General features: G+C 40.5%; 1 protein-coding gene across 1 annotated transcript in view; it reads right to left on the bottom strand.

The window, feature by feature from the left end:
* The window catches only part of LOC122550944 (protein NSUN7), a 157,955-nt gene extending 133,220 nt beyond the window's left edge, over nt 1–24,735 (bottom strand). The window contains exons 1-2 of the mRNA XM_087987574.1: nt 24,433–24,735; nt 3,115–3,483 (exon numbers count right to left, since the gene is read on the bottom strand). Of these exons, the coding sequence (XP_087843700.1) occupies nt 3,115–3,424 (310 nt within the window). The 5' untranslated portion in view covers nt 3,425–3,483; nt 24,433–24,735. The remainder of the gene's footprint in view (nt 1–3,114; nt 3,484–24,432) is intronic.
* Nucleotides 24,736–25,337: the final 602 nt, after the last annotated feature.

The raw sequence follows: 25,337 nt of genomic DNA, 5'->3' as shown, positions 1-25,337 counted from the left end.
GCAAAAGCCCTTCATCAGGAATCATGTAGCCCATTCTCCTGGCAGTGCTGTTATGCAGAAGACATGGACCTCCTCAAGGTGATGTTCTGATGCTAGAATTGATTTGAGGGAACCTTGCAGTACCATCCAGATAGCGAGTGTGCCATACAATCCTTGTGCGCTGCACAACTGGAGCAGCCAATGGGTGGATCTGACTATTGCTGATGACCTGGGTGAAAGGCAACAGAGATCATTGAGAAAGGGAAACATCACTTGAGCATAATGGACCAGAGCAATGCTGGGCAGAGCAAGCCAAGACTTCTTTGACACCGGTTTCCAATAGACCTGCTTTGGGAGAAGTGATCATTGGCTGTAAATTAGTTATTGCTTGAAAGGCAACTTGTTTATTCCCAAACATGGCTTTTTTTAAGTTTGTTTTTTTCTCTGCTTTTCCGGTTGCTGAATAAAACTTAATATTTTCAACTGTTTGAAGGCATTGTAACTTGTGATGCACCATATTGAACAACAAAATATTTTTTACATTGGGCGTTAAGAAAGAGCAACACTCCCTTCATCAGGATCCTAACATGCTAAGGATGGGTTGCCTGTGTAGCACAGGTTTTGTATCTGCAGTTACAATTACAGTTGGTCAGGAAGGTGCTGATGTAAAATAACAATACATTTACAAATACCAACTTTTGTTTCATATGAAGTGTTATGAAGTGTACCCTTAGAAGCAGTGTTTTTATAGTTTCATCCCAGCAAGAAGTGGTGTAGCTGGCAGCAATTGACCTGGTGCTTTAAATGTGGTGCTGACACCAGAAATCTCAAAACCTTTGCAGCTGGTGAATGCAACATAACAACAGCATGGCACCATAGAGGTGTTATGCATACAGAATGAGGAAGCTACAGAGAATTGCATGAAAAATCTCAGAGTTCACAGAAAGAAACCCTCCATTGAAAGTCGCTGAAATTAACACAGTCAATTTTTACTAAAATTCAGCCCAGACATTTATTAAATGTGGCAAAATATAAATATACTAGTGAATAGAGTATAGAATAAGAACATAAGTACACAAAAAGCCAAAAAAAATGCTCCACAAGCAGTTCTTGAAAGACACCGAACAGTAGACCATCTAGGGAACCTAGCAGACTTGTAGGTCAACATTTCCAATTATTATGGGGCAGCAAATAAATGTTACACTGTACAGTCAGTTCAGACTGCAAATTAGCAATTATGGTTAAACTGAACAGTGCTATCCACTGTATATTCTGTAGTGCATTTGGTTGTGGTCACTAAGAAACAAGCTATTCAAATTTCAGAAATTGTTCAGAGAAGATCAAAGTGATAATGAGGATAGATTCCTGGGATTTTCAAACTTGAACAGGTAGCTTTTGGTAGATAGCCTTAAAAGATTTCTAATCTAGTACATTGTATAGAAAAGGCAAATTAAAAAGACTCTCCAATTAATAAGGCAAGCAACCATCAACACACGTTATTAAAAGGCAAGTTTACGTCTGATGCCAGGAAATGCTCTTTTTGTACTTAAAGTAATCCACACTAACAATTAAACAAATAGCTAAAGGTTCAATTGCAACAAAGAATACAATGGATTTGCCAAAGACAAACCTTTTCATGATCTGCTATTACCTAAGGACCATCATTAGATGAATGCGAAACTGCTCCCACTCCTCAGGTCTGTTTTGTTTCTTGTCAATTTGTGTATCTCTTCCTTAGATCTAAACGCCTCTGATATAAGCCATGCTCCAGCTACCTTTCCTGTTTTGTTTTTGTACTAGACAGGAATGAATAATTGTTCCAGTTCAGGTCACTTTTTGAATACTTGCCAATGCCTTTACACTGTCATTCCTTTACGTAATGCTCCCCAATCTATCATTCCACTACCTCCAAACGGACCCCACCACCAAGGATATATTTCCCTCCCCTCCCCTATCAGCATTCCGTAAAGACCATTCCCTCCGTGACTCCCTCGTCAGATCCACACCCCCCACCAACCCAACCTCAACTCCCGGCACCTTCCCCTGCAACCGCAGGAGGTGCAAGACTTGCGCCCACACCTCCCCCCTCACCTCCCTCCAAGGCCCCAAAGGAAACTTCCATATCCGCCACAGATTCACCTGCACCTCCACACACATCATCTATTGCATCCTCTGCACCCGATGTGGCCTCCTCTATATTGGGGAGACAGGCCAGCTATTTGCGGAGCGTTTCAGAGAACAACTCTGGGACACCCAGACCAACCAACCCAACCACCCTGTGGCTCAACATTTCAATTCCCCTTCCCACTCCACCAAGGATATGCAGGTCTTTGGACTCCTCCATCGTCAGACCACAACAAAACGACGGTTGGAGGAAGAACGCCTCATCTTCCGCCTAGGAACCCTCCAACCACAAGGGATGAACTCGGATTACACCAGTTTCCTCATTTCCCCTCCCCCCACCCTGTCTCAGTCAAATCCATCAAATTCAGCACCGCCTTCCTAACCTGCAATCTTCTTCCCGACCTCTCCGCCCCCACCCCAGTCTGACCTATCACCCTCACCTTGACCTCTTTCCACCTATCACATTTCCGACGCCCCTCCCCCAAGTCCCTCCTCCCCACCTTTTATCTTAGCCTGCTGGACAAACTTTCCTCATTCCTGAAGAAGGGCTTATGCCCGAAACGTCGATTCTCCTGTTCCCTGGATGCTGCCTGACCTGCTGCGCTTTTCCAGCAACACATTTCCAGCTCTGATCTCCAGCATCTGCAGACCTCACTTTCTCCCCACTCTATCATAGCCAACTGGTACTTCATACCATTGTAGTTTCCTCTTTCGATTCAGGATCTCAGTCTCAGAATCATAGTGGCGAAGAATTTTATTATATTATGGTGACTTCACCCCAAGAGTCTTCACACAACTAATTACTGGTTATTCCTTTCTCATTACACATTTTGTATTAATTATAAAATACAGCAACCAATGTTCTACACATAGACTGAGAACGTCTTTTTTTGAATTTATTTTCTCTTTTCTCTTAATTTTATTTCCCTTAATTTTTACTTCCTATCCACACATTTTCTGATACTTTTCAACCTTTTATTTTCAAAGAATCTACTCACTTGTTTTACTTACATTTCAGGGCACTGAAGGCTAACTCATACACCCAGCGTTGGAACTTCTCATCTTTGATTTCTGGGATGATCATTTCTGGATCTTTTTCATAGTTCACAAGCCTTCTAGAGAGAGGTTTTTCAACATGTATGCTCTGAAATATGTCAGCTGAAACTTTGTAAACATAGTCAGGGTAACCAGTCTTTTCACGATGCAAAGCAAGATCCTTTTCGTCAGCACGTGTCTTCCGCGAGATAGTCAATTCATCAAGATTTGAGATCTCAGATGTAACTTCACTTAAAGAACTTGTTTCATATTCTGCATGCGACATTTCTGGACTGCCTTTTAATTGGATGACAGACTGATGTATTCACACAAGTTCCAGTTTACCTGCATAGATTACAATGTAAAATCACACAAGTTGATCACAAATTACCTGAATTGCAAGTAAAAGTAATATGATAGTTATGGTTCAAGTAATCTCAAACCTTAGGCATGAAACACAACTTTTAAACAATTACACATAGTAAATGTGAAGTCATGATAGTCACAGAGGCCAATAGCACTGCTCTCAGAGAGAAGGATCTGGTGCTAGATAAACCGGAGGGTCATCATTGCTCAGTTGACGGGAGAGGTTGAGAAGGGAAGTCCTTCATGGTAACCTCAGACGGTATATGAATTAAACCTGCGCTGTTGGTGTCAAACCAGCTGTTCAACCAACTGAGGTAACTGACACTCTTGCACTTAAATAAGCTGTCACATGAAAGCAGTTATTTGCTACTGTCATGAATACATCAAAAATAAACTAATGCACATCTCTACAGTGACTGTTTTAATAATACATAAAACAGCCTGGAAATGACTGCTTTTATCACATTACCAGACTCAGCAATGACCTTCCAGTAGCTTCTCAGAAGCCAAAATCAGCTTAACAAACAACACCCATGTACCTATGATGGTTCCGATTAGCCAACTATTGTCTTATAGGTAAAAGCAATGACTGCAGATGCTGGAAACCAGATTTTGGATTAGTGGTGCTGGAAGAGCACAGCAGTTCAGGCAGCATCTGAGGAGCAGCAAAATCAACGTTTCGGGCAAAAGCCCTTCATCAGGAAAGGGCTTTTACCCGAAACGTCGATTTTGCTGCTCCTTGGATGCTGCTTGAACTGTTGTGCTCTTCCAGCACCACTAATCCAAAACTATTGTCTTATGGCCTGCTACAGATATTGTTGCCAAAAGAAAATCCTACAAATAAAAATGTAAGCTACACCCCTCCTGTACAAAGATACATTAACCTGTAATGCAAGCCTTTGTCTCAATAACTGCTCTCCACCAAGGTATTTTGGTCACTTAACTCTCACAGGCCTATACCCTGAGCCTTTTTACCATACAATTTTAAAATTGCCATCAGTTCAGTAGTCAACATTGCTTCATTCAAATCTTCTAATGAAAGCAAAACTCCTATTACTGTACTACAAAATACTGGACTGAAAACAGCCAATAAGCTACATTTGTGCTCTATGTAAATAACTGTTAAAACAATGAAGCCAATCAAACACCCGTATAAAGAGATTCCAGCCCGCTAACTCCATCTTACAAGCAAGAACACTGCTTGGGGTAGTACAGTGGTTAGCACTGCTGCCTCGCAGAGCCAGAGACCCAGGTTCAATTCCAGCCTCGGGCGACTGTCTGTGTGGAGTTTGCACATTCTCCCCGTGTCTGTGTGGGTTTCCTCCGGGTGCTCCAGTTTCCTCCCACACTCCAAAGATGTGCAGGTCAGGTGAATTGGCCATGCTAAATTGCCCATATAGTGTTAGGTGCATGCGTAGGGAATGGGTCTGGGTGGGTTCCTCTTCGGAGGGTCAGTGTGGACCTGTTGAGCTGAACGGCCTGTTTCCGTACTGTAAGGAATCTAATCTAATCTCAAACAGTAATAAACTGGTATTCCTTAGTTGCTTTATACTTAAATTGTTGTTAATTGAATTATCTCATCATCCTTTTGATTGGATCTTTCCTCTTGTATTCCATGTCAGTCCTGAAAATTACCTCAACCCTCCCCAGCACATATTTCTCAGCACGTGAGAGACAAATTTTACTTCTTGATTAAGTTTACAACAGTGTTGTTTCTGTCCCTACCAAATCAAACATAGAGAGAAATGCTCATCCAATGTTTAAAAACAGAATCGTCTTTAATCACAATCTTCTTATTGCAGGTGCAGAGAATAGAGAATGAGATTTTATTTAAAATACTGCAATCTGTCTCTAATATCTATTTTAACTTTCATTTTCACAGTTGATTTACTGCTATATCATTTGTTTCCCTCTTCAAATTTTACTTCCCTTCAATTTTATCTACAAAATTTTTATTTCTCCCCTATAGTCATTAAATTTCTATAAAAGTATAGTACCATTAGTGCTAAACATGCTCCTGTGATTCAACCAAGCAACTATTATTCACAAGAATCTTGGCAGTACCAACAGATTATTTGGATGCACAGCACATCACAGATCAAAATTTATTTTAATCTCACCCAACACTACTTACAGAGGTATTTAATGGATATTGGAATACTAGCCAACTTTACCATTCCTAATTTATGAATATTGAGTCCGGCAGCAATGCTCCACAACTCTGAGCATTTACCAAACAGAGTTTGACCTAGTCCAAATGCCTAATCTCTTGAGTGTATAATGTCAACTTTGGCTTGGTGGTACCACTTTCAACCTCAGAAGGTGTTATGTTCAAATCTCACTCCAGAATTTTAAGCACTTAATTCAAATTGACTTTTGCCCAGTGCTTAGGAAATACAGCATTGCAGGAATTTGTTTTTCAATTGAGATGTGAAACCATGGCTCTATTTGCGGTCTCATGGCCCTATAAAGAAATGCAATGGTGCTAATATCAAAGAGCAAAAATGTCCTTCCAGGGATCCTGGCAAATATTTGTTGTTCTACCATAACCAAAATCATTAAAATCTGCTTATTAGCCAACTGTTGCTGGTATAGGATTGATGTGCGTTGATTGGCTGCTGCATTTTCTATTCTTAAAAATATCTTTATATTTGGGATAACCTTGGGTAATGGAAGGTGCAAATAATGCAAGTCCTTTCTATTTTTCTTTGCATAACTCAAGCTTGGACAGTCTTTGTATTTTGATTTATTAAGGTATTTGTTCCTCAATTATTCATCTCTAGAAAAGACAAAATGGGGTGCAAGAATAGAGGAATTTGCAGATATTGTGCACAAATCAGAAGGTGGCAAAGTAGACTGAGAAAGCAATAAATAAGGATCATAAGCTTTATGCAAAGTAAAATACAAAAGCAAGGAGACTACTTCTGAAAAGAAAAAGACATTTTGTCAAAACTTTTAATCTTGCAGTTATCAGGATATTTCACAAAAATACCAATTCAAGTGGAAGTTAATCAAAGTTGATGACCTCACACTTTCCTAAATTAAACTCCATTTGTCAATGTGTTTTCCACTCACTCAACTTGTTTATGACCCATTATGTATTTCTCATGTTTTCATCACAATTTGTCTTCCTATCTAATTTTGTACCATCAGAAATTTTAGATACATTAAACTCTGCCACCCCTTCCAAATCATGAATATAGATAGTAAGTAATTGAGGCCATAGGACTGATTCTGTTGCACACCACTAGTTAAGTCATTCCAACCTGTAAAAGGCACATTATTTCTAAGGCACAATCCACAATCTATTCTAAACATTACACTGCCATACTGTTAGCTCCTAACTGTCCCAATAACCTTTTATGTGGCACCTTATTGAATGCCTTCTGAAAATCCAAATACACTACATTACTGGTTCCCTTTTAATCAACTCTGCTTGTTGTTCTAGACTCTAGAAATGACAGCTGTTTGGCTGGCTATAGTTTGCTGATTTATGTATTCCTCCCTTCTTGAAGAGAGGTGTTAGGTTAGTGATTTTCCAATCCATTGCAACATTCTGGAATATTTTGGACTATCTCTAGAGCTATTTCCTTTAAAACACTTGAATGCATGCCACCAAATCCTGGTGACTTGTTTGCTTGCAATCCCATTAGGTTTGTCAAGGTATCACACTTACTAGAGTTACTTTATTTTTACATACTCATAGAAGTTCTTGCTAATTATATTCCTTGATAATTTACTTTGATAATCAATTTTCTCCCTCTTTCTGAACTTCTAAGTCATTTGTTGCTCATTTCCAAATAAATTCCTAATCCTCTGGCCTACCATTTGATTTTGCTGCTTTGTACACCTTAGTTTCTCATTAGATACCCTCCTTGACTGCGTGTGGCTCACCTATCTTCTTATAGAGTCATACAGCACAGAAACGGACCCTTTGGTCCGACCAGTCCATGCTGAACATAATCCCAAACTAAACGAGTCCCACCTGCCTGCTCCAGGCCCATATCCCTCCAAACCTTTCCTATTCATGTACTTATCCAAATAAATATCTTTTAAGTTTTTGTACTGCATCTACCACTTCCTTAAGAGATTCATTCCACACACCAACAACCCTCTGTGTAAAACATTTGCCCCTCATGTCTTTTTAAATCTCTCTCCTCTCACTTTAAAAATGTGCCCTCAGTCTTAAAATCCCCATCCGAGGGAAAAGATAGCTGCAATTAATTCTCTTATAATGCATATTTATTAAACAGGACTTGGTTACAATGTAATTTGTAAATTGTGGATTTTTTTATAAATCAAACTCCCGTTTGCTGTTTGATTCAACCTGGCACTAGCTGAACAGCAAAATCCAGTCTCGGGATCCTCTGTCTCCAAAATGCAAGTTCAGAGTGTTCAGCTAAAACACAAATACAATCAGCTTTGCAAGCCTTGAAACTGGGAATTACAGCCTCCATTTAGAAGGAAATTTCAAACCAGGGAAGAATCTCGAGAAGGACTGGACTTCCATGTTAGTACCACGTGGTCAGTTGGCTCGTGCTCTTTCTGGTGAAGAGCTTCGTGGAAGGTACAGTGCTGTAATCAATTATTTTAATGTTAAAGTGTTAAATTTACTGTATTATTTCATTAAAATACAATGATTTAAAGATTTACTTAGACTGTCCTATTGTTTTTGTTAGGCTAATTACTATTTTTGTTTCAATTGTTACTGATATTTTTGGTATTTCACCCAAACCCTGTTTTTCCCATAGACCCCATTATTTACATTGTATGCTTTTCCATAACACGGCATCAACTAGAGCACAATTACCGTGTTATAAGAGAACTACCAGTACCATTAACTCTATCTATACCTTTCATTATTTGATAAACTTCTCTCAGGTCACCTCTCAACCTTCTACACTCCAGTGAAAAAGTCTCAGCCTTCTTTGTAACTCAGACCTTCTTTAGCTGGCAACATCCTGGTAAATCTCTTCTGAACTCTCTCCAGCTTAATAATATCCTTCCTGCAACAGGACGGCCAGAACTAGACAGTATTTCGGAAGAGGCCTCACTGATATCCAGTACAACCACAACATGACTTCCAAACTCCTATACTCAAAAGGACTGAGCAAATACCAAACACCTTTTTAACCACCCTGTCTACATGTGACACAAACTTCAAATAATAATGTACCTGAACCCATATGTCCCTCTGTTCTACAACACTACCCAAGGCCCTACCAGTAATTGTATAAGTCCTACCCTTATTTGTTGTACCAAAATGCAATACCTTGCATTTATCCAGATTAAACTCCATCTGCCATTTTTCAGCCCATTGGCCCAATTGATCAAGATCCCTTTTTGAATTATTCAGACTGAAATAATTTTTTTGTTCACCATAATGAAATATCTGCTTAAACTGTCTGCTCATCCACTGGCTTTCCTTTTTGTCTATATTCCCAGCCAGCTTTAGATAACTTTCTTCCTACTACTGTAAATAGTCCTTGGTTTGAAAGTTGAGTTGGTCTCCCTCAAAGTGAATCGGAAATTTTATTTATGTTGTGATTACTATTCCCTGTTGGATCATTAACTATGCAATGGATTAGTAATCCCATGTCAGTACACCTTAGTGGATCTGCGAAATATTGCTCTAAGAAGCAATCCCTGATGCATTACACATTTGTCTTTCATATCACTCTGCCCATGACAAACTGTAAAATATCCATGACAAACTGTACTGCCCTTTTCACATGCCTCCTTTATTTCCCAACTTATACTTCATCCTATGAAGAGGCAGCTCTTTGGGGGCCTACAAACGACTCCCACCCATGACTTCTTCCCCTTGCCATTCCTTATTTCCAGCCAAACTGATTCCACATCACAATTGACTGTACCTATATCACAATTCACCATCATACTGACATCTTCCTTTATTAACAAAGCTTCCTGACCTCCTTTTCCTTTTCACTCATACTTCTAGAATGTTGAATGCCTTTGAGTTCTAGTCTTGATCATCCCATAACCATACCCCGGTAATAGCTATGAAATCATATTCCTTTATTATATTTGTACCGACCAGTCCTCTATAATGTTGCAAATGCTATGTGCATTCAGGTAAAGAACCTTCTAACTTTTTCCCCATTATTACTCCCTCTGGTTCTAATTTCTATTCTTTTGCATATATTTTCAACTGTTGCACATTGATTATCATTCACTTGTTTACTATACTGTATCTCTGCACTCTGGTTTCTTTTTACTTTTTTTAAATTTTATGTTCATTGAACTCTCCATCCACTATTTAATTGAGGTTGAAAAGAGATTTGATAGAAGTTTTGAGAACGTAGGGATGTATAAGCCATTCAATCTTCAAGCCTGCTTTACCATTCTATGTCATTGTTGATCAACTATCTCACTGCCACATTCTTGTGCTGTCCCCATATCTCTTGAAGCCATTAGTAAATAGAAATCTATCAATCTCGGTTTTTAACTTATTTAACGATTGAGTTTCAACAGCCCTCTGGGGCAGAGAATTCCAAAGATTCACAGCCTTCTGAGTGAAGGAAGAAATCAGTCTAGTGAACCCCTGTTTCACTCCCTTAACAGCAAGTATATTCTTCTATAAGCAAGGAGACCAGAATTGTACACAACACTCCAAATATGGGCTAACCACTATTGTGCACAAGTGAAGAAAGTCTTCCTTGTTCCTTTACTCAAGTTCTCTTGTGATAAAGGTGAACATACCTCCAGATAGTGCAAAAATATGTTTGTGGTAGTGCCCAGCCTCTGGGCCAGAAGGTTCATATTCAAATCCCAGCTGCCTCAGAAGTACATTATAATGTATCTGAACAAGTTGATTAAAATAACTAGAATACAAGATCAGGAACGTTGTGCTGGAACTGTATAAAAGACACCTTGGGCCTCAGTTGGAGTACTGCGTGCAGTCCTGATCACAACATTATAGGAATAATGTGATTGCATGAGAGAGAACATTAAAAGAGCATAAGTAATAGGAAAAGGAGTAAGCCATTTGGACTATCACATAACAAGATCATGGCTGATTTGCCAATGGTCTCAACTCCTCTTTTGTGCCAACCCAGTATAGCTGATAACTCCCTGCTATTTTACACTGTGAAGACAGACATAAAGTACTTGTTAGTTTCTCTGTTTTGCAATGTTATATTATAAATTCTCCTACTTCTGCCTGCTCCATATTTGTCTTTGCTAATCCTTTTGTTTTTACATACCTCTAGGAACTTCTTTTTTTTATTGTTTCTTGCTATTTTTATCTTCATGTTCTATGCTCTCTATCAATTTCTTGGTCCTCCTTTGCTGAGGTCCAAAATTCTCCCAGTTCTCAAACTTACAAGTTTCTTTGGTAACTTTATAAGACTCCTTCTTTGATCCAATATTATCTTTAACTTCCCTCGTTATCCATGACTCTCTTGTTTCTCAAGTTTGGTACTTTTGCCTTATAAACAATGTTTGTTTTTTAAAAACAAAACAGTTTTTCAAGTACTAGCCACTATCTATTTATTGTCAAACTTTGTTACTGTATTTTTCCAATCCACCACAGCTAACTTTTTCTGCATACCTTCATTGTCGCCCAGGTTCAGATTGAAATACAACTTTTTCAAAGTCAATTACAAATTCTATCATACCATGGTCACTATTCCTTGAGGTTCTTTTACAACAAGATTATTAATTAGCTTTTCATTATATAATACTTCATCTAAAATATTGATCCAGAAAAACCATCTCAAACGCATTGCAGGAATTCTTCCTCCACAGCATTGGTGTGCATTGGATTTACCCAGACAGTTTATAGATCGAAGTCACTTATCACTTCTCCAATGCCTTAGCTACACATACCTCTATTTGCTTTATTGTGTCCTATCATTTTTATAATCATGAGAAATTTGGACAAAGTAGATAGGCAGAGTTTTTCAATTGGCCAAAAGGTTAAGAACCAAAGGGCACACAGATTTAAGGATAATATCGACATTACAAACAGAGTAAAAGAAAAAGCTATTTCACACAGAACCAAAGAAAGGTTCTGGAGTGCATTGCTTAAGTGTGAGATGGAGGTAACTCAATTGCAGCTTTAAAGGGTATTGCATAATTATCTGAAGTGAAAATAAGTGCAGGACAATGGGGAAAAAGGACTAGCTGCATTGATCTTACAGAAAGTCAGCACAGATATGACAAACTGAATGGCCACTTTCCATACTATAGCCATTTTGTGATTCAAAATCTAACTCAGCCACATTAGGGAGATTTAAACAATCCTTAGATAAGCACATGGATGATTTTGGGATAGTGTAGAGGGACGAGCTGAGAATAGTTCACAGGTCAACACAACATCGAGGCCAAAGGGCCTGTTCTGCCCTGTATTGTTCTATGTTCTAAATTTACATGTTCTTCGCCAAAATGTTTATTGACAAAACTTGACAATATACAAGTTTCCTACCTTGTATGAATTGTCAGGAAAATTATCAGTTTACCCAATAATCTTCAATCTATATTGCAAGATGTACATCTTTTCTCAGAAGCTGCTACTAAAAGACGTAACACCTTAGCTTTCATTGAGGCCTCTGGACCCTGCTCAAAAGATGCTACTGAAACTAAAAGTATGTCGTGCCTTAATTATTTTCACTGTGTCCTCATTCTGTTTACATTTTCATTAATGCATGGTATTCAATACATAAAAACTGTTTTGGTTTTGTTAAATATCTACTTAAAAATTATTTCCCATAAAACACCACTTTGTCTATGAGGTCACAATAACAGCTTTTAATGGGCAGCTTTTCCATTACATCACCATTATCAACTGGCCAATATTAAATTATTTTACATACTTTGTAAGTCAAAGAAACAGAGATAGCAGAAGTTGTATCACTGAAGAATGGTACAGGTAGGATGGGAAAAGATTACGAATGAATTTAAAATTGTGGTTTCAGAAGACTAACTCAATGGTAGAAAAGCGAATGTAAATGTAAAAGGTCATCCAAGGCAAGATATAGATAATAAAGAATTCAGAGAACTGAAGCTAATGGACCATTAAGGATGGAAGGCCAGCCATGAAAATGGGGCAGAGTCTGGAGGCAATGAATTAATGCAAAAGGAGATCAGCATTAGATGGTTTATAGCAAAGGCATAGGCAATCTATATATAGAGTTAGAAGCATGCTAATTTTTTTCTTTCTTTATTCTTTTCATGGGATGTGGGACTCACTGGCAAGACTAACATTTATTGCCCTTAATGGCACCATTATTAAAATTAGCTTTATATTCCAGATATATTAGTCAAATTTAAATTCCATCAGGCATGTAGTGAGATTTAAACCAATGTCCCAAGAGACTGGCTCTCTGAATTACTATTGATATTACCAACGTAGCACCGTTTTCCAATTCCAGGAAGAGAAGGTCTGGCAAAGATCTTTAATCAAGGACTGGTATGGTAAGAGGAGAAATAAATAGAAACCATCTCACAACATTGGGCAAAATGCTAGAGGGGGAAATAGCATAATTGAAGTCAAGGAGGGATAATGTACTGTCACAGTCTTACAGAATGCCATAACAAAAGCAAAATGCTACAGATGTTGGAATAACTGAAATAACTGAATATGCTGAAAACATTTAACAGGTCAGCAGCATCTATAGTGAGAAAAAACAGGGAAAGTTTAGAGAACAAAAACGGGGAAAGTTCCTATTTCCCAATCCCCACACATCCCTCCAAGCACACTTTCCTCTTTCCACACCTCTATGCTCATCTTCAAGCTTGCATCTCTAACTTTTTGCAATTTTGATTGAAGATCACTGACATGAAACAACAGGCAGGATTTTCCAGTTTCCAATGTGGGGAGAAAAATACCAGGCTTGGTAATTTAATCTGGTGAGAGGCAAAGAATCAAATTGAGGGTGGTGAAAGGCCTATCTGCATGCATTTGCATCTAATAAAAGCACAATTTATTAGAAGTAATTCTGGCTTCCCAAGTAACCTCTATCCAATCAAAAAATCTGATTGCAAATGCAGGTGCGTATCTAGGGAGTTACACTTGGTCCTTCACGAGGTACATTTTTGCTGCTTTCTCCTTCTAGTGAGAAGACTTTAAAAGATGCTTACAATCATCCTGCTCTCATTTCTCCAATACGGTTAACCTCAAACAGAGGAACACAGTACATCTCCAAGCCTGACTGGCACTCAGTAAACAGAAGGCACTGACTGGAAGGGGAAAAAGGAGGGAAGTTGAAGGAGAGGAGGGATTAAAATTAGTCAGGCAAGGGTGTGCTGTGGTCAGTCCTGAAATGGAAGGTCTTGGCCTGCAATCACTCAGGGTGTGTAAAGGGAAGAAAAAAAAGAACTGCAGATGCTGGAAATCAGAAAAAAATTGAAATTGCTGGAAAAACTCAGCAGGTTTAGTGACCCTTCTTCAGAACTGTGAATTATCTGTTCAAGACACTGAACATATTTGGATGTTGGTCAGAAGGCCTTGGGCAGAGATAACATCAGGGGAATGGGGTTGTTTGGATGTAGTAGTGTGGGAGTTGGAAACTGAAGGTTAAAGATACACAGGCTTATGAGGAGGGAGGATTCAAGAGACATCAGGGCGCAAATGCCTTTGTCAGGAAAATGTAAGGCACAGCAAGGGCAAGAGCACCTTCAAATGGATGGTTTCCAGAGCTAGTTTTGGACCTTAATGGCAACCAATGAAGATGGACTAGAATAGGGACAAAAGTGGTGGGTGATGGTAGTGGGGATGGTATTGGGGGTGCAATTGTTGGTACTCCATCTAAAATACTCATGCTGAGAGTCTTTCAGAATAGGTGGAAATCATTCCATCAAAGTGGAAATTGCTACACCTAATGTGGGTGGGGATTTAATTTGTGGAAGACAGGGAAGAAGCACTTTGCATGTGCTGGTCAACTGAGACAGCACCTTATTAAACAGGTGTCCAATGGATGGCCAATCCTGCTCAGTCACACTCGGTTGATACATTGCCTGCTCAGCAATACTCTTTGAGCTAGTTAAGGGTTGTGGGTAAGACTCTTGTGGTTCAGTGGCAGTGTCCCTGTTTCTGAGCCAACAGGTTCAAGTCTCACTTGCTGCAGAGATATGTGATAATATCTCTGAACAGATTAATTTTAAAAAACGGAGTTGAGATTGTGGGTTTCACTAACTCGGCCAGCATTTATTACTCATCACTACCTGCCCTTCAGAAGTTGGCAGTGAGCGGTGTTCCTAAATTGATTGCTGCAAAGCATGTAATGTAGGTAAACCCACAGTACTATTAGGGAGTGAGTTGCAGGATTTTTACCAAGTGACACTGGAGGCATGGTGACATATCTCCAAGTAAGGATGGTATGTTGCTTAGAAAGAAATTTATCAGTGGTGGTGTTCCAATGTATCTGTAGTCCTTTATCTTCTCGATATAGAGGCTACAAGTTTGGATGGTACTGAGGAGCTTAGGTAAATTTTTGCAATGTATCTTGTAGATGGTACATACCACTGCTAATGTACATTTGGTGGTGGAGACATAAATGTTCATGGAGGGAGATTCCATCAAGCAGCTGCTTTGTCTTGGATGATGTCAAGCTTGATAATATTGTTGAAGATGTACCCATCCAGATAAGTGGGGATTATTCCCTCATAATACTGACTTGCGCCTCGTGTTATATGCCAGGATTTAGAGAATCAGGAGATGTTATTCACTACAGGATTCATAGCCTTTGATCTGCTCTTGTAGCCACAATATTTATATGGCTGATTCATTTCAGTTCCTGGTCAATGGTTACCTCCGGGATGTTAATAGTGAGAGTTTGGTAATGCCGTTGAATTTCAAGGCAAATTTTGACACAAGGGGTGTTAAGAGCCTGAAACGCAATTCCAGAAGCAGTGGTGGAAGCAGACACAAAAGCAGCATTCAAGAATCACCTGGACAAATATATGAATAGGAAGGGAATAGAGAGATATGGATCCTATAAATGAAGACAGTTTTAGTATGTAAGGGCAAAATGTGTCAGCACAACTTTGGAGGGCTGTAGGGCCTGTTCCAGTGCTGTGTCATTCTTTGTTCTTGGGCAAAAGCTAGGATCTCTCTCTTGTTGGAGGTGGTCATTGCCTGGCTCATGTTACTTATAATTACATTAAAGTTTTACATTAAAAACTTAACGTTACTTGTGACCAAGGACAGCAGAATGCAATTGTAGGTGAGCCAGGTATGGATCTCAAGTGACATCTCTAATGGAGTCTCTGTCCTTGGAAATCAACAAATAGTTATGAGGTTCTTGAAAGCTATGTGGGCAAGAGTCGGGATCACAGACAGAATGATAAACTGACCATGGCACCATGGTTCAGAAAACCATTCAAGTGGCAGGAGGAAAATCAGCACAGGAGCAGAGGTAGGCCATTCAGTCCATTGAATTTCAATGAGATCACTAACATTCCCCACATTATATACGATCTGCTAAGTTGTTGCCCACTCCATAGTAGATACTGTTCTCGACGCGGTGACTCTGAATCCAGAAGGCTCTGTTTCTTGTCTGGTGCCAGGGTTAAGGGCATCTCTTCAGGGCTAGAGAGGAAATTGGAATGGGAGGGAGGGATTCAATTGTCATTGACCATGTTGGTTCAACAATATTGATAGGACTGGAAAGGAGATTCAGTTAGGAGCTTTACTAATAAGCAGAAGCTCCAAGCTAATAATCTCAGGATTATGTCAGCAAAGTAGCTCAAGTAAGCAAGTTAAATGCATGGCTTAAAGCTTAGTGACAAAGAACATGGATTCAATAGGGTACTGGCATACATATTGGGGTAGATGGAGGTGTTCCAGTCAGTCAGTCAGCCTTCACTTGAACCTTGCTAGACCTGAGACCCAAACATTAACAAAAGGGATAAAGGGGAATAATTAGTAAAAAGGAAAAGCTATGTCTTTTTGCTTAAACGTACATGCTATTGGGAACATTATGGAGACATGATTACAAGAAGATTAAGCTGAAAACTAAATATTCAGGGGTATGTACTTTTTGAAAGGACAGGAATGAAGGAAAGGTGGTGGAATAGCTTTATTAGTATAAGATGGTATATATGATAGCAAGAAATAATCTAGGATCAGATTTTGTGTAGTCCAAATAAAATTAAGACAACACTGGTGGGAATAAACTCCCCTTACAGTATCTTTTCTTTAGGACTGAATAAATCAAGAGATAATGAGGATGTGTAAGAAAAAGTACAGTAACCATGGTGACTTTAATCTTTATACACTTTGGGAAATAAAACTGAAAAAGCTAGGCATAAGGAAAAATCAGAATACATTCAGGACAGCTTTGGAACAATATGTTTTGGATCCAACCGGGGGCAGGCTATTTTGGATCTGGTAATGTGTAATAAATTATGTCAGAAAGAGAGCTGTAACCATAACAAAGTAGAATTTAGCATTCAGTTTGTGAGAGAGAGAGACAGACAAACTTGGATCAGAAACAATTGTGTGAAACTTAAAGAAGGGCAATTACATGGAAATGGCTGAACTGGACTGGGAAAAGGAGTTTAGCAGAAAAGAGTTGAGTAACAATGGCAAATGTTTAAGAAAATAGTTAATGGGGATCCAAGATGGCGGCAACCCAGCAAGTCTGAGTCTATAGTGCTCCTCCCAAGACTTGGGCAAAGTGGGTCACCCACCCCCACCACACTCACCAAATCATTTAAAATAGCTGTTTAATTTAATTAGTTGCTTAATATTAAATTTAAACAATCTAATCTTTAGTAAAAATTACTAAAAGGGAGCCCGCAGCTCACAGCAAGCAGGAACCCCTCCCCCACCCTCTCCAGCTGCAGCAGAGGCGTCCACAACCCCGGGGGACTTACCTACGGTGGCGATCCTTGTGGAAAATCATCTCTAAACTCGATACGAAGATTGACGCTTTCATCGATGAATCCCGAAGTCGATGAGACTCACTCTCGGCCGCGCTGCAAAAGCACGACCAAGACATTAAAGAAATCGAGCGCCTAGTCGGAGGGGCGGAGCTAAAGGCCGCGACCTCCGAAACTACAGCGCAATCGGCCGTGGATCGGGTCCAGACTCTCGAACAGCGAATCCGGACCTTAGAGAATCGTATTGATGACCTCGATAATCGAGGTCGTCGAAAAAATATTCATTTGCTGGGCCTTCCCGAACGGGAAGAGGAAGGCCAGCTTACAGCGTTTCTCGAACAGTGGCTGCCACAGCTTTTAAATCTGGAGGCTGGATCAGGCCAGGTAAGGGAAGAATGGGCCTACCGGGTCGCAATACGTGGGCCCGGCTCGAACCAACGTCCCCGCCCGGTCCTGTTCCGGCTGCAGAGCTATAGGGAGAGGCAGATACTCCTAGAAGCCTCTAGAAATCTTGGAAAAGATTCCCAAGCCATGATCTATAAAGGATCCAAGATCATGTTATTCCAGGACTTTTCCCCAGCTCTGGTCCAAAAGAGGAAGGCATTCGATGAGGCGAAGAAGTGTTTAAGGGACTTAAATATTCAGTACTCCTTACTCTACCTAGCGACGCTACACTTTAACCATGAAGGATCCGTGAAAAGGCTAAGGAATTTTTGGACTCTCTTAGATAAATTGTAAGAGATAATGGATGTTGGTTTGCCTTTCCCCCACTCCGGTTTATATCACCCCCCTTTTTCTTTTTTCTTACCTTACTGTTTAATATTATCTTGGGGGGGGGTGGGGAGAGGGATTTATTTATTTGTTCTCTATTTAATGATTTTCTCCCCCCCGGGGTTGTTTTTTTTAATTATTCTATGTATGTATGTGGGTATCCCATTAAGGAGCGCCTGGGTCAAGGGTGGGGCATTGGTTGGGAGAGGATACGATAGACCTTTGGAAAGGAAGTGACACCCTCTGGGAACAAGGGGGAAAATCTCCATTTAAATACGTTTTATATTTTTTTTTATTATTTAGAAAGTTTTTTATTATACTGTTGTGAGTGTATTAGAGAGCCTTTATTTTTGTGAATTTCATATGCTCTATGCTCGGGATGTTCTGGATAGGATTTCCCCTCCCGAGGGGTCTCGGATTTGCCCAGATGGTTATGGTTGATCAGTCGGTTAAGTGGTGCACCTGGAATGTCAAGGGGAGTAATTCGCCAGTCAAAAGGAAGAAAATATTATCAAATCTTAAGAAAGAAAGAGTTGATATAGCTCTCCTACAGGAGACACACCTATTGGATAAAGAACACTTGAAATGACGACAGGGTGGTTTTGATCAGGCCTTTTTTTCTTCTTTTAGCTCAAAAAGTAGGGGAGGTGTTACTCTTGTTCGGAAGAATTTCCCTTTCAAAATCCTAAATCAGATAAAAGACGAATCTGGACGATATATTCTGATTAAAGCCCTTATAAATGGAGAGGAATATGTGATTTTAAATTTGTACTGCCCCTGGCACACTCCTTTAAATTTAAAAACGGAAGCCTTCTCAAAATTGATGGCTCTCGGTGCCCGTCATACAATTATAGGGGGAGACTTTAATTGTATTATGGATCCGGAAATAGATAGGATTCCGGAAATAGATAGGATAAGAGTACTGCAGGAGTATCTCCCAGATCTAGACAATTGGTGGATCTGAACAAAGAATTAGGATTAGTAGATGTATGGAGATGTCTTCATCCACAGGGCAGAGATTTTTCTTTTTAATCCAATCCACATAAATGTCATACCAGAATTGATATGTTTTTTGCCCACTTGATTTTTTTAAATTCCATATTATCCTGTAAAATAGGCAGTATAGCAATTTCCAGTCATGCTGCTTTATATATGGAAATCAAGGCGAGGAACAACGGGACATCCCCTCGGCATTGGCGTATGGACCCCTTCCTGATGAAAGATAGTAAATTTGTAAAGTACTTCTCTCAAGAATTTAAAACTTTTTTAGAAATTAATTTAGGTACGGCTAGCAACCCATCAATGATGTGGGAGACCATCAAAGCTTACGCGTGAGGTTTGATCATCTCCTACTCAGCAACCCAGAAAAAATTAAAGGGAGAACAACAGCGTCTGCTTGAAGCTCGCTTAAAAGCAGCTGAAACAGCATACGCTGATAGACCTTCTATTATTAAATTGCAAAGGATTACAGCCCTTAGGACAGCTCTAAACACTACGCTTACCCAAACAGCTAAGAGGGTAATATTATTTGCAAAACAAAGGTTATATGGATTTGGCGACAAACCGGGTAGATACTTAGCATTTCTTGCAAAGAAAAAAAAGGCCCCTCAAACTATCACGTCTATCAAGGAAAGTACGGGTATTTTGACTCATGATCATAAAAAGATTAACGTAATCTTTAGAAAATTTTATTCTGATTTATATAAATCGCAGGATTGTGAAGACAGGACTAGGAGGATGCAATCATTTTTTAAAAATTTGACCTTTCCGGGCCTAACTCCGGAACAGGTATCGGTCTTAAATGCTCCCCTAACAGTCCAAGAAATACTTGACGCAATCAGGCAACTTCAGAGCGGTAAGGCACCTGGCCCAGATGGTTTTCAAGCTGAAGTCTATAAAGAATTTACAGAAATATTGGCTGGTCCACTTATGGACATGTATAACTATGCATATAGTCAGGGCTGTCTCCCGCCTTCGCTGAAAGAGGCAAATATCTCTCTTATCCTTAAAGAAGGAAAGGACCCAGAAGATTGTACGTCATACAAACCAATATCCTTGCTAAATGTAGATTTTAAAATCCTTTCTAAAACGTTAGCATTGAGACGAGAAAGGATTTTAAAAGCGACATTTAGCAAGGATATTGGTCACAGAGAACAGCCAGGGAATTCCTAGAGGCATGGCACTCATCCACAGATTCAATCAATAAGCACATCGACCTGGACCCAATATACGACCACTGCAGCGGACAGCCGGAACTGACAACCGGAAGCGGCAAATTCAAACCACTACAAATGCCGGAGGAAAGATCACAGAAGCGCTTCACAGGAGGCTCCCAAGCACTGAGGATGTCACCTAGACAGGGGACGAAATTCCCAGCTCAGCGAACAGAACCACAACAACGAGCACCCGAGCTACAAATCTTCTCACAGACTTTGAATAAGATCAATTTTGCAAAGTCAGAGGCTATGCTTTTGGGGCACCTTAAGGAAGTGCCAGAGGTTGAAGGTGGCCCAGTTTCCCTTTAAGTGGTCACAGGTGGGTTTCCGATCCCTAGGTATTTTTATTAGCCCCATGTTTGATTGTTTATTTCAGACTAACTTTGTTCACCTGCTTGACAATATTAGACAAGATCTCCAGAGATGGGAGGCTCTTCCAATTTTGTGGTTGGGCCGAATAGCCCTTAAGATAAATGTCCTCCCTCATTTGCTTTATCCCATGTGTATGTTTCCCAGATCAATGTTGTGGAAACTTATGGGTTGGTTTAGTTCTTTCATCTGGCATTGTGGGTGACCCTTCATCAAACTTACTAAATTGCAGTTGCCTCAAGGATGGGGAGGAGTTGATTTCTCAGACATCAGGAAGAATCAAGTGTGTTCCCTGCTGCCCTTTTTGTGCGACTGGGCAGGTAATGATCCGGGCTCAACACGGCTGGATATCGAGGCCTCCCAGGCAAACTGCCCTCTTATTAACCTGTTGTTCATGGATACGATGAGGATAATTTTGGACCACTGATGGAACCCCATTGTCATTAGTACGGTCAAGGCATGGAGGGCAATGAGTCAGAGTGAGGGTTGCTCATCCAGTTTGCCACACACCTCCCATGGTTGGTATGCCTGGGTTCTGACCAGGGATATTGGACTCAGGGTTCAAATGATGGGCACGAGAGGAGTTTCCAGTTTGGGAGACATTGTTTGAGGAGGAGGTTATGATGTCTTTTCAGGAATTGAGCCGCAAACATGGGCTGCCCCGTAGAGGTCTTTTCCGTTTTTTTCAGGCTAGGGATTTCATCCAGAAGACGACTACACTTCTCACTAAGCCTGATAAGCCTGATACAGAGAGCTACTGCTACGTTCCATAAACACCCTTTCAGTTAGTGCCCTCTATCGCCTACTGGGTGGTAGGGCCTGGCAGGATATTAACCAGCTATGTGAAGTCTGGGAGCAAGAGTGAGGACTGTAGATCTCTTCTGAAACGTGGGAGGACATATAGGAGAATATGCAAAAGATCTCAATCTGTAATAGGACAAATGCAATGCAGTTAAAAGTTCTGCACAGGGTTTATTTGGCACCGGACTGTCTGGCAAAGTTTAAAACGGGGCTTCTCCAATGTGTCCCAAATGTAAAATAAGTGTCGGTACTCGTACCCATTGCTTTTGGGCATGTCACAAGCTCCGTGTTTATTATAGCACTGTGGTGGGAGAGATGGGGAGGGTATTGAGGACCGAAGCTTAAGTAGACCCGACATCTCTCCTTCTAGGTCTACTGAATTTATCAACTTTAGACGGGCATAGGAAGAAACTATTTAATGTTCTTAATTACTGTGCACGGAAGAATATTCTGATGAATTGGGTGTTTGAGCATCCCCTGGGCTAGCTGAGATGGTGGAAATTAGTTATGGAGCACAGTCCCTTGGATGTTTTTCACAAATATGGTGCACCACACAACTGTCCTTTTTAATAAGACATGGCAGCCCTTTTTGAGTTATTTGGACACAGATTTGTCTCCTATCTTAACTAGGGTGTTTGTTTACCAAGATGGTTAGGTTTGCTGAGCTATGGACCCTGGAAGGAGGACTCCTCAGTTCATACAGGTATATATACAATGGTCCCTTTTTTTGCTTGGGAGCTCTGCGCCAAGAATTGTTATTTTGTGTTTTGTTTTGTTTTGTTTTACAGGGTAGGTTAGTAGCTAGTAGACAGTAGTTGCACTGTAACTCGCGTTTTTTATTATACACGTATTTGTTATAGTTTTTATAACATTATATTTTTGTAAAGTCAAAAAACTTTTTTTGCTAATAAATATGTTTACAAAAAAATGGAATAGTTCCGAATTGAAAGAATAAATATACAATGTGGCAAAGATTACTGCTACAACAGAGGACTGGGACAATTTTTGTAATGAAAACATGCTAAACATGGCAAAGATAAACCGACGGTGAAACTAGGAAATAATATAAAAACAAACGAGATCTTCTTTAAATTTATAAAAAGGAAGAATGACAGGTCAAATTGAACATAGACCCTTTACAGAACAAGATAGGGAAAAGAATAATATGGAACTTGGAAATGGCAAAGGGTTGCATCAGTTTCCAGCACATTAATAGCATTCCAAAAATATTTTAAAAATCAAGGGGCAAAAGTTGGTGGGGAGAGGAGGGATTGAGAGAGCAACTAAACTCTAACTATCCCTGGAGAAAAAGTACTAGGGAAATGAATAGGCTGAAAATGTGTTGCTGGAAAAGCGCAGCAGGTGAGGCAGCATCCAAGGAACAGGAGAATCGACGTTTCGGGCATAAGCCCTTCTTCAGGAATGAGGAAAGTATGTCCAGCAGGCTAAGATAAAAGGTAGGGAGGAGGGACTTGGGGGAGGGGCTTTGGAAATGCCAGTGCTTCCTAACCTGCAATCATCTTCCTGACCTCTTCGCCCCCACCCCACTCCGGCCTATCACCCTCACCTTGACCTCCCTCCACCTATCGCACTTCCAAAGCCCCTCCCCCAAGTCCCTCCTCCCTACCTTTTATCTTAGCCTGCTGGAGACACTTTCCTCATTCCTGAAGAAGGGCTTATGCCCGAAACGTCGATTCTCCTGTTCCTTGGATGCTGCCTGACCTGCTGCGCTTTTCCAGCAACACATTTTCAGCTCTGATCTCCAGCATCTGTAGCCCTCACTTTCTCTCAAATGAATAGGCTGCTAAAGGCTGCTAAGTCCCCTGGACCTGGTGGGTTTCATCCTAGGATTTTAAAAAATGTCACTACAGCGATAACTGTTGGTAATCTTCCAAGAATTTTTAGATTTGGGAAAAGTCCTGAAGAACTGGAAAACTGTCAATGTAACACATTTACTCAAAAAGGGAGGAAGACAAAATTCAGGTAACTATAGGCTACTTAGCTTAAAATCTGTCATTTGGAAAATGTTAAAGAATATTAAATTGTCAACAATGAAATAGCAGAGCATTTACAAATACATAATAAAATCCAGCAGAGTAAGAATGAATTCACACAGGGGAAATCATACAAATTTGCTGACAAAGGAAGGGCAAGAATAGGAGTTGAGAGGCTCCTGATGGTGCAGTGCTCACATTCTTAGCCCTGAGCCAGGCAGCCTGGTTCAAGTCCCACCTACTCCAGAGGCTTGTCATAACATCTCTGAATAGGTCGATTAGAAAATGCCTAGGGAACTAACAATAAGATTATTGATGCAGTGGTAAAATCCTTATCTCTGGGCCAGAAGACTCCGGTTCAAGTCCCATCTTCTCCAGAGGTTTGCCATAACACATCTGAACAGATTGAATAAAAACTTCTAGTAAACTCAAGGAATATATAACCCGAAGTCTAAAACCAAATCTTAACCAAGTTTATCCTCTTTTTATTCAATCGTGTGCATATAAGCATCAAACTTTCACAACATCGATTTAACGTGATATTTCACATTAACATCGTGTTGGCGAGTTTTGAGAAGAAGATTTGTAGCTGAAGTTGAAGCTCTGGATGTAAGTTTGCCTCCTGAGCTGGTAGGTTAGTTTTCAGACCTTTTTGTTACCATGCTCAGTAACATCATTGGTGAGCCTCTGGTGAAGCACTGATGTTAGTGACCCACTTTCTATTTATGTGTTTTAGGTTTCCTAAAGGCTCACAGATGATGTTACCTAGCATTTACTTTCAAAGTGCAAGTTTACACGCTTCTTTAAATGCTCCTACCCCACCTATTCTTCGGAAGCATGAACAGAAGTGCAACTTCCCGCTCGCTTTTATCGCTGAGATTATATTAATGAACGGAATGACTTTAACCCCAGATCTGTGAAATACTTACAGTGATCCGCCGTGTATCAGGTTCGACAAATGTTGAGATGTTTGCGAGTGGCGATGTGAGACAGACCAAATGCTGTGTTGTACTGACCTGTGGTCTACTCTCCTCAAATCTTTCCTGTAATCTTTGTTGTTCTGTGCTGAGTTAATGCTCACTCCTGTGCGGAGTTTAAGTTCTCCGCTGTGCTATTCCCTGTACTCTGCGCTGATTTAATGTTTTTTTTCCCCCAGTGCTCTATGCTGACTTTGTGCAGAGTAAATGCTCTGTACCGTTTTAATGCTATCTTCTATCCTGAGTTAATACTTGTTCTAGTCTCCCCCTGTCAGGTTCTGTCCTGAATGAATACTTTCCCGTTTTTTTTCTCTCTGTCACTGAGCTGAGCGGCTCGGCTCTGGGCACTGCCGCTTCTGCTATCATTTAAATATGGACTGCTCCACTGTGCTAATGGAGGGGGGGGGGAATGAAGATGTGTAAGGGTGCGGGTTTTTCACTTGTGGCTCCAAGGAGCTCGCCCTCCCTCACACTAAGCACCATAGTGATTTTTTTCAAGAATAGTTGCACCACATATCTCGATTCGTCCTATTTGTGAGAGGTGGGGACTGCCCCACGTGCTTTGCACACCCGCTCTTCCCGCATGGTAGTGACCGGGGTAGCGGTCTCCATGGTAACGGGGCCCACTACTGGAGGATGGACCCTGGGTGAACAGGTCAGTGTCAGCGGAGGGGTTTGTGGCCGAGAATAATCCAGAATAACACAGTCGGGGGAGACGAGGGGTCACAAATATAGGTGTTCTCCCCCCCCCCAAAATCCGCCTGAGTGCCATGCTGGAGCGGTTTTCCGGGAAGATTTACATCTTCACTCTTTAGTCGACCTATTCAGAGATATTAGGACAGGAGTTCTTTCTCCCC

This window comes from Chiloscyllium plagiosum, unplaced genomic scaffold (genome assembly GCF_037043375.1).
Source record: "Chiloscyllium plagiosum isolate Xiang-an unplaced genomic scaffold, Cpla_swu_hap1 HiC_scaffold_1, whole genome shotgun sequence".
Classification (NCBI taxonomy): Eukaryota; Metazoa; Chordata; class Chondrichthyes; order Orectolobiformes; family Hemiscylliidae; genus Chiloscyllium; species Chiloscyllium plagiosum.
Note: the sequence above shows the minus strand (reverse complement) of the source record. Positions and strands in the feature narration are given on the sequence as shown.